The 10,655-nt window shown below is 46.3% G+C and overlaps 1 protein-coding gene across 1 annotated transcript in view; it reads right to left on the reverse strand.

Annotated features, from left to right (window-relative positions):
- Positions 1 to 10,655, reverse strand: part of ARHGEF33 (Rho guanine nucleotide exchange factor 33) — a 73,909-nt gene that overhangs the window by 1,456 nt on the left and 61,798 nt on the right. The window contains 3 exon segments of the mRNA XM_029937900.1: positions 313 to 387; positions 5,456 to 5,595; positions 10,590 to 10,655. The exon segment at positions 10,590 to 10,655 is cut by the window's right edge and continues 100 nt beyond it. Coding sequence (XP_029793760.1) covers positions 336 to 387; positions 5,456 to 5,595; positions 10,590 to 10,655 — 258 coding nt within the window. The 3' untranslated portion in view covers positions 313 to 335.

Below are 10,655 nucleotides of genomic sequence, written 5' to 3' on the forward strand. Positions count from 1 at the left end.
CAAATCATCCCTGATTAGTACAGTTGTGCCCAAAATGTTAGGAACATATATCTTTTGACCATTTTATTCCTTCCCCATATCATTCTTTATCCAGAAGGCTAGGAACGCCTCGTTTCAGGGGTGGGAGGTAGGAAGCAAGATTTGAATCCGGCTGGTGTTTCCTCTGAATGTTCCCCGACATGACAGTTTCTCATCAGAAAGTCATTAGTCAAAATCTTGACCTCACATTTCCCCTCTTAGCTACATCTGGTCTCTCCAAAACCCAGCATGTCACACTTCGATGCTTCCAACATGCAACTGTTCAGTGTTTACCTGGCAATGGGAAAGCTTTGATGTCACCACCAGCCCCAAGGACCACAGAAATCTTCACCAGTTGCGTTCCCATTTCTGAAACAAATGCCAAAATCGCCCTGTCTAGTTTTCAAAGTCCACAAACTCAGCTCAGTATTTTCTTTTTTTAACCACTCTGCTAACAAACCGCCTTCTCTATGTCTCTAGGTGTGTGCATTTCTCGATATCAGCTATGAATTAACTAATGGCTAACTTGCTAACCCTTTTCAAAGTCCACCATTCTACTGTAGCCAGAACTATAAGCTTGTTTTTATCCTTGTAAAGATCATTTTAGCTGATCTCTTTACATGCTTAGATGGTGTGTGGCCACTTGGACTCTTCCAAATGTATGGCTATGAGGCTTTGACATAATGTATTCCTAAATTACTGGGCAATAACCTACAAAATCTAGGAGAGGGGCCAGGGTATTTACTTTTATTCCCTTTATCTATAAACGAGAAATGGCTTTTGAGCTCCTGGGGCTGTTCTGGTTGAACGCAGGGCAGATCTGAGCAGACACTAGAGGGACAGGCAGGCACACACATGCTGGATGAGGGGACACTGGCTGCCAGGACATTCAGACATGGAGCCATCCAAGTGTTGGATGGAAGAGAACAACCTGTAGCTAAGTTCCCTTCCACTCAGTCCACAGAGACAAAGGAAATAACACGCTGGGTACATTATACAAGTATAGATTTGCTGTAAATAAGCCTTGAAAGTTTGTCTGGAGCTGGGAACAGGAGCGGGGGGGTAGAATCCAGTGCCTTGGAACCCTCTGACCTAAGAAGGGCTGGTTTTCTGATTGGAAAGACTGTTCGCCGTGAAAGCTTCAGGAGCACATGGAAAAGGAAAGGAGCAAAGGAACACCGTCCTGTCGGCCAAACCAGTCAGCCCCGTGATCAACAGGGTAACAAAATGAGCATTCGTTTACTACATGTCTGGTGAGTGTTTACTGTGCTCTAGGTACTAAACCTTCAGCTAGGTTACCCTTACGTTTGAACTATAAGCTCCTAATGGGCTACAACTATTTCTTGTACTTCTTTTGTGCTGGACAGAACCTAGTACTTAACTTAGTGATTGACTTCAAATGACCTATTAAGAAAAATTTGTAATGAGGTTTTAAGTATCTAAAATGTTATGCCTTTAATCACCTCCTTCAATTTTGAAGTTATGTAGGGAAATGAAATGGGAAATCAGAGAGAACTTCACAGTAGGTAAGAATAGGAGAAGGACTTGAGATAGGCTTTGAGGAGGTAAAGAAGGTGGTGAGGGTAAAATTATCAATTAATTCTTTAGTAGTCCTGCTTTCTAGGACATGGCGTGTTCCACCACCCAGGCTGGGCATATACAAAATCAACTGATAGGACACCAAGAGGATTCACTGACATTCAGTTAAATGGGACACTGTAGAAGTAATCTGTGTGTGTGTGTGTGACTAATAGATTTTGATGGGATTGGTGTAGGGAAGGTGATGACTAGGAAGGAGACACTCTAAGGTATGTAAGTTATAAAGTGTTAAAGAGGAAGAGAATGGGTAAGGAAGGATAATTAATCACTTGGAAGCCATATTCTTTTTCTTCTACTGTCCCAAATTTGAAGCTAAAAAGAGCACCTACACTCCCTACCCCTAAACTGTTTTATATAATCCGCTTCCTCCATGCCACACCCCCAACCAAGAATACCTATTAAAGTAAGTGAAAGATTTATATATAAAGTAGCATTTACTTCCACTTCAGAATAGTCTAGAGAGAAGTCTTTGCCAGCCCCCGTGAACAGCCTTCTAGAATGGGACAGTTTGCCTTCCTCCCTGATCAAAGGCAGGGAAATAAGGATTCAGTGCAGTATCAGCCTATCACATTAGGTCTGTTCCTGGCTTCTAAGGATCTTCATTTAAAAATTTTAGAGTCACTTAACATTTTCAAGCTTTAGCTGTGTAGTCTTTATGCTGATCAATTATGGGCAGCTTTCAGGGACATGTGACCTGGTATCTACCCAGGACAAATGTGCCTGAGATAGAAACAATCAGAGCATCATTCTTTCCCCCAAATATCTTGGGCATTTTTCAAGATTTTTTTTAATGATGTCAACTTGACTCTCCCTTCTGAATCCTTGTGGCTGTGAGCATTCATTCGGCCCTCCCAGCCTCAGAGGGAAGAGAACCCTTTCTCAGGCTTTCTGTTGCATCTGGCTCCATGCCTAGCTTCATCCCGAAGCAGCATTCTGGGTGTGTGGGGCCACCAGCCAAACAAGCCCCTATGGATACAAAAAGTGTGTCAGTGTAGACAGGAATGAGCCTCCAAAGGGCTGTGGGGGAGGCAGGCAGCGAGCCCCAGACGTGACACGGGCGGCTTTTTGGGCACCAGTCCAGTCTGGACCTCTGAGGCCAGGTTCTGGCCTGGTTCCAAGGACCCAGGATTAACCACTTCTCACAGTCCCAGGGCTTGCTGCGAGCCTGACCTCCCAACACATGGGAGGAGAATGAGCTAAATGTCTCTTTCTGGTTCCTCCCTGGACCTGTCCACACGCCTGACTCCAGAGTGCAAGCTCCTCTATAGCAGCTGGGACTGTGTCATTGGCGACTCCTACACAAGCGTCTCACACAGTATGTGCATACAAGAAGGAATGCTTAACTCCTGAGAAGAATGGTGTGTTCTCGTCTGAATTTCTGTGCTACACCGGGACCTTCTTGCCCTTCCTCTCCACCTTAGCATAACGGAGCAAGCTTCCCCACAGTTCTTCCTGGAGGACACTCAGGAGAAGGTACTCAAGCTGCTTCTCTATCCTGTGCAGAGTCCCAAAGTGCCCAGTGGGGCACCGGGGACACAGGCGATAAGCAAGTATCACCTGGTGGTGCTCACAGTCCTACCCCAGATGCTCAAAGCCAGGAAAGCCTGCCGGAGGGAAGAGCCATCTGTGTGGTGCCCCCTTTTACTTCCATTCAGGTGACATTTCGGATTGTAAGTACAAAGGCAGCAGCAAGGTTGGTGGCAGCATTGTGACTGATGCAGGAGAGACTATCTATGAGGAAGGATGAGAAGACTAATGGGATCCGCTTAACCCTCTAAGAAGGATCCCCCAAAAATACAAGAAGACAGAAAGCAATTGACCAACATGAATTTGGAGAGTCCACAGCTAGTCCTCAGCATTGTGCAAAGGGAGGTGGGGGGCTACAGGAAGATAAATCAGGTCTTCCACATGGTGAGTCTTTAAAATTATAGGTCCCAACGCCATATTAATTTCTTGTTCCAGGTGTTAAAAAGGTGTGATTACTCAGATTGATCTAAAACAAAGCCAACAAAGCAAATCTCAGCACTAGGAAGGACTCAGGGGCGAATCTTGGGCAATCTCCCACTGGTGTCGGAATCCCTTCCGTTAGCATCCCTGAGGAGGGCCATCTACCTTCTACTCAGGAGAACCCGCACCCTCACGAGACAGCCAGCTCCAGATCCAGGCACCTGTCCCCCAGTTCTCCTAGCTCGGCCCCTGGGATACACGGAGGACAAGTCTGCTCCCTCTGCCGCAAGTACTGGCAGAGCATTTTCTAACCTCTCTCTGAAAAATGGAAGTTTGCAGAGGAACCCCTGGCGAATCCATGGCTCATTGCTTTCCAACAGACAGTACCCACTCATTCTAAATGGCAGTGGCAAAAAGTGGCTGGTTGTTTGGGGAATACTGTGGTTTAAAAAAAAAAAAGGCTCAAGCAGTGCCTGTTTTAGGAGTCCTTATAAGGATTTAGGGGCCTAAATCCCAAGGTCAGGATGGAGGGCTGTCTCCTTCCAGGTCTCTCCACCCTGGCCAAACATGACAGAAACAGGCAGTGGGCCAAGAAAAATCTAAGCCTATGAACCGAGAGACAGGGATACAAGTCTTAACTCCTCCCCTCGGCATAAGGCGGAGCTGGCAACAGGCATGCACCAGGGACCCTCAGCAGAAATTAGCTGTGTCTAACTGCAAGACTGTTGCTCTCTTCCTCTTTCCCATTCTTCCAGGAGTAAGAGGCAGGGATCCTCAGCCAGAGACCCACTGATCTCAGTACCGCCCTCCCCACTGAAGAAAAATTAGACAAACCATCAAAACAAGTCCTCACTCCAGGCCTGTCCTCAACTCTTCCATCCAGACCACTGCCTAAATCAGCCATAACTTCCACCCTCAAGGAGAAAGGGATTTCCCTGTACTTCCTCATTTATCAGCAACTCTCCAAAGGCAGCAATATACTTTCCCATCCACTAACTGTTTAAAACTAACTGCAAGAACCACCTGTACCGAGAGAAACTAAGTAAAGGTAAAATCTCCCTAAGGGAGGGGGGTGGCCCGAGACCCCGTGGAGATAGAGACCGGAGTCCCTCAGGCAGACGATGGCTGGACCAGAGAATCCCTCTAAGGTCAAAGGCTAAATGCTCAGATCTCTCTTCCTCACAGCTCATGCTGGGGACTGGCCACCACCTCCCAGTCTGTAAGACAGTGGTGGTAAGTGCTGGCAAAAATGCCTGGTAGGTGATTTCATACAACAAGGACTTAGAATCGTGGAAGGACCACAGAAGGGAAATGTCTTGTTTTTGCCTCCTCTGGAGTATGGAAACTCCACTGAAGTGATTTTTTAACTAGGGCCTACGCCGAATTCCTTCCATCACTTCTGCTAGGGAAAACACTAACCAAAGTCCCAATAAACATGTACTAGCATCCAGGATAACTACAGACGCCTACAGTCAGAAGTGCCGAGATCCCTTGGAAAACCTTTCACAGGTGGGGGGATTCGGGCGGAATCTCCCATCACACCCAACTCCAACAGCGGACCCCACGCCTCCCAGTCTCAAGGGGATCTCATTGTCACCAGCTCATTACCCAGGGGACCTCCTCTGCTTACTCTTCTCAGACACATGACTTTGGGAACAAGGAAGTGGAGCTAGAAGATAGAAGAGGCAGAGGACAGGGCTGAGTTTGCTTTTCCTCTAGGAGATTACGAGAAACATCTTGCCCGGGCAGGAGTCACAGCTACTGGCTGCAGGCACTGAGCTGGGAGCAGTTGTGCGACACCAGGCTACTTGAAACTTATTACTGTTAACACCTCAAGACTCAGCCCAAAGGGAAAGGAGTTACGACGCTGTCTTGTCTAAGGGCTACTCACTTCTTTTTAAAGAGCTTGCGGAAGGAGCTGCGAAAGCCCCCTTTCTGGTCTTGCCTGGGGTTTTGATCGCTGAAAGAGGTCTGTTCGCTTTCTCTTTCTTCCTTTGGACAGAATCTGGTGGTGTCTTCTAAATGCATCTCCTGAAAACACAAAAGAGGAGTGTTTGTTTACTCTTTTCCAAAGCTAAGATTATCCTGACTGGGACAATTTTTTTACCTTTGTCACTCTCCTCTCCCACCCCCAAACACTAATGGTAAGCACCCTATTCCAACTAAAGCGAACCTAGGCTAATTAAGAAGTCAGAAGTTGAGGGGCACCTGGGTGGCTCAGTCTGCTAAGTGTCTAACTCTTGATTTAGGCTCAGGTCATGACCTCACAGTCTCAAGATCAAGCCCCGTCAGGCTCTTTGCTGAGCATGGAGCCTGCTTGGGATTCTCTCTCTCCTGCTCCCCCTTCCCCTTTCCTGCTTGCACACGTGTGCCTACTCTCTCTCACTCTAAGCAAATAAATAAACTTAAAAAAAAAAAAAGAAATCAGAAGTTAAAAAGAGAAAAATTTTCTGCTGAGTACAGAAATAACTTGTATGTATCAGGGCAAACAGTCTTAGAGTAGGATTATGGTATGACAATAAAGATGAGGACATAAAGGAAGTTAGCAAGCTTCTAGACTACGGAGAATAACTGCTTATTCTGGCTCTGAGCCTGTCCTTCAGGAAAACAAGTAGTGACCCCCTCACATCTCTGCGTGTGCTTCTCTTTCCACAAAATAAGGCAGTTTCTTGATTGTAATGTTTGTTTTAAACTCATGTTTCTAACTCTCCATTTTAGACGTAAATGAGGGAAGGAGGCTTTGAGAGGTCAGATCTGTTATGGAGTACGTGGCACCTATGTATATTTGGGCATGTACATGCAAGTGTGTGTGTGTGTGTGTGTGTGTGTGTGTGTGCACGCCACACATTTCCAACCTGCAAATACACCTTAGTATGGTTTTTAGAATTCTTAATCCATGGTATTTGGAGTATAAAGTAAAAACAAATCAAAAAGAAGGCTCTTATCTACTGTGAACTTTCCAGTTTCCTTTTAAATGTGAGATGTGCTAGAGGCACCTGGGTGGCTCAGTCTGTTAAGCGTCTGATTTCAGCTCAGGTCATAATCTTGTGGTCTGTGAGTTCAGACCCTGCATTGGGCTCTGTGCTGACCGCTCAGAGCCTGGAGTCTGCTTCAGATTCTGTGTCTCCCTCTCCTTCTGCCCCTCCCCTGCTGATGCCCTGTCTCCCTGTCTCTGTCTGTCTCTCTCTCTCTCTCTCCTTCTCTCAAAAATAAACATTAAAAAATTTTTTAAATACAAATAAATGTGAGATATGCTAAATAAAATAGATATGCACTTAATGTCCCACATGAACAAAATATTTACTATGAGGGTGACTGAAATGAAAGCAACCAAAAATAGCTGCTTAACTTTGAATTGAGAACCCAAGAAGTCAAAGCAAACACCACCCCAAAACTTTCATGAATTGGCTATGTGACTGCTTGATGACAGTGAACTGAAACCTGGGGATGATTTTTTTTCAGGAAACATGGGTTTGACTTTGAGAACTTAACTTTGGGTTGTAGTAGCAGACCTAAAGTTCTCTGTGACTCTATCAAGAGTCATAACTACACTCCGGAGAGCAACATCTTGATGGCTTACTGTGGCATTTTCAAACTGTCTATTAACAATGCAGGTCCCAGGGGCACCTGGGCAGCTCAGTGGGTTAAGCGGTCAAGCGCCACTCCTGATTTCGGTCAGGTCATGATTTCACAGTACAAGATTGAGCCCTGCCAAGGGCTGCACAATGATTGCGGACCCTGCTTAGAAATCTCTCTCTCTAAATAAGTAAATAAAATATAAAATGTAGATCCCTGAGCCCCAACCCAGACTTTCTGAATAAGAAACTCTGGAGTTAGGTATAGGTAATCCTTGCGCACACTTAGATTTTTTTAAATCAGTGGTTTGAGTTATGCACCTGCCCACCTGTACTTAATGTTTCCATGAGTCACCCAGGAATCTTGCTAGAATGCAGACTCTTATTCAGTAGGTCTGGGGGAACCGCTCGAATTCTGCAACTACAGTAAGTTCCCAGGTAATGAATGCATTTACTACTAGCCCAAGGATCACACTTTGAAAACTGGGCTTTTAGGGACTCTTTAGGAACTGCATACAGTAAGTCTAAGGAAAATCTCTCTGTGCAATCATGGTCTTGATTATATCTTGCATTTGTATAGCATTCCAGACTTTACCAAAGCATACTCACATACTTTATCTTATTTGGCCTGACCCTGCAACAACCCTGTGAGTTAAGTAAGGTATATATTGGCTTATTTTTATAGATGAGAAAACTGGAGGCAGAGATGCCAAGTGAATTGTCTGAAAGCACAGAGCTATTTGGCAGCAGAGCTGGAACTAGAACCCAGATCCCCTGACACCTAGTCAGATGCTCTTTGCCCTAAAGCACGTTGCTTTCTTTCCTGACTCAGAGACACCGGGTTTGGCTGGTTCTGCAGGGCAGGGGTGGAAGATACACAGAGTTGAAGGAGATGGACCAGTAAGGGCTTTACCCATCTCAGCAGGAAAGCTGACACCTTTCAAGACAGGGCTTTTGAAAGGTTCATCTTTTGCAATGAAAACCCCATCTCACTTCCACCTCAAAAACACTCACACTCACATGCACACACATACACACATGTACACACACAGATGTGTGCCCACATCCGCACACTTATACATCCCCACACATAGACACATGCACACACATAGACCCTCACACACACACAGCCTCTGCCCACCTGCACTTTGCATTCTACCTCTCTCTCTGGGATTCCCAAAGACCCACACTCTCTGATTTTTTAGAAAGAAAAATTTTGTCCAAAGACGCAAATAATAAGGTGAACGCTGTGTGAGAAACTCACATGCTTGAAAAATTTACTGATAACCAAAAGAGAAAAGGCCTCTTTTTATTGACCTCTATTTGAGATCTCCTTAGTGTCACTTTCTGAACTAACTTGACACTGTTAAGGGATGAAGCTTGCTGTTAACTATGTCTGACTAATAGTCCCTGATACATTGTTAGTATTATCTGGTATGCCTGCGGAACAGCCACAAATGCTTTACTCATTGTTTGCTTCTCAGATACATTACTTGTTATCTCTGATTAATGTTTATTTCCCCCTGTCAGTTGCTGAACTCCCATTTTTTTCACAGATTAAGTAGGGGGATAAAAACTACTTCTACGAACATGTGGGAAAACAATAAGTTTAGACTATACTAGTTCAAAGGTTCTGTATGCAAATCTGTGCCCCTCCCAAGTCACTTTGAAGTGGCATTATTTCCTATCGACTTCCCTTGTTAATGAGCTCTTAAATTTTGACACATACAAGATTGAGTTGCCTAAGAAATTTTGCCTAATAGAATTTTGTAACACTCAGAGTTGAGCCAGAAAAAAAAAATCTGGGGACCCTGGGGGATCCCAGCAATTTTAGCTGAGCACAGGAAGGTCCCTCTGCAGGAAGCAGTTAGACTTGGATTCCTGGAGTCCAGACCGGCTACAAGCTCCAAGGCTCTTCAGGGCCCAGTCCCTTCCTGTTCCTCTGGCCTGATGTCCACCACTCCCACCTGGCACAGCACCCAAGAGGAAAAGCATCATGCTGCTATTTTTAAAAAGATTCCCGAGTCTTGTTCCTATTTCCCTATCTCACTCATCGTCTAGGCAGCTTTCCAAACTGAATTCAGACATTCAACTTATCCAGGAGGCCCTCTCTGACCATCATCACCCCAGTAGGGTTTAAATACCCCTCCCCTGTGTTCCCATGGTTTATTATAATTCTGTGGGTCTGTGTTTCCTCCCTGCAATAAGCCAGTGGTCCTGGAGGGTAGAAATTCGGTGCCATTCATTTCTGAACCCTTAGCACTTAGCACAGAGCCCAGTGGGAGGCAGGTGCTTAGTGTCTGCTGAAAAATAAATGAATGAAAGGAGTCAGTGATCCTCACTCTGTCCCCACTGTCGTGGAAATGGGAATAGGTGGTGTGTAGGACCCTTGTTCCTGGAAAATGCCCCTCTAGCCTAAGCAAAGGATCCCCAGAACTTGATACAAGTGATACTTAATGCAGGTAAACTTAGTTCTGGACTATATCATTTTCAAGATGTCCCAATACAGAGCTGCCCTGTAACTCTAACCACCACTTCTAAAGTGATGTTGAACAGGAAAGATGGTGGCAGAGGTCAAAGCTATCCTGCTACTGTCTGCTCAATCGGAAACTGCGTTGTGTTGTTCCAATCACATGCAGAGAAATCAGTGTTTGCTCAGGAACTACTAGACCTTTCATGGATTAGTATTTAACACACCTCTTTAAATGGCCCAAGGCTTGCAGACAGCAAGGTTAGACCTCAAAAGACTAAGCAATGACATGGACGCCAAAGAAGGTACTTGTGAGGCAATGCCTCCTTGACTACTGCGCTGTCCCCGTCCCAGTGGAGTCTGCAAAGCAGTGTTAACAGCCTTTTCCGGGCACAAGAAAGCAAGCAGAGATAAACGTCGCTTTGCCGCTGACTTTGCAGGGAGTCCACAGGGAGATGGAGCGACCTGCCTCCTCCCTAGCTGCGAACAAGGCTAGTGCGTGTGGAGGTGGGGGGCGGGCTGGCACACCGCGTTCAAGGTTTTGAACACCTCAGCAAGAAGGTGCGCCTGGCAGGCAGAGGGAGACACGAGCCTGGGACTTGCGAGCAGGGCTTGGAAAGTGAAGTGCAACTGTCAAGTGCGACAGCTTAAGCAACAAGGCAGAGAACACCTCTAACTCTTGGAGGGGGGTAGGAGCGGTGTAAGGAGGTCTAACAGTCCGTCTTTGCTGCTGGCTCTTTGCCGTCATACATACACAAGCAGGACAGGTCCCTGTGCCCTGGCACTGCAGAACGGGCGCTACCGCTCGCCTCCGGCGGCGTGTGAGGGGCAAACCTCGGATCTGGGCTCTCCCTCGACGGCCTCCGCTCCCCCTCTGGCCAGCCCGCTTTCCCCTCCACGCTACGGGAGCCCAGGCTGCTCCCTGGAGATCTAGGCCCGGGGCTGCCGGCGCTGTGGGTCTGGGTTCGGTTTTACTTTACCCTCCTTACTTCCAAATAGGTCTGCTTTTCGCTTTGGGACCTCTGTTGGGGGAAGAAGGTCCTGGG

This window comes from Suricata suricatta, chromosome 4, assembly GCF_006229205.1.
Source record: "Suricata suricatta isolate VVHF042 chromosome 4, meerkat_22Aug2017_6uvM2_HiC, whole genome shotgun sequence".
NCBI lineage: Eukaryota > Metazoa > Chordata > Mammalia > Carnivora > Herpestidae > Suricata > Suricata suricatta.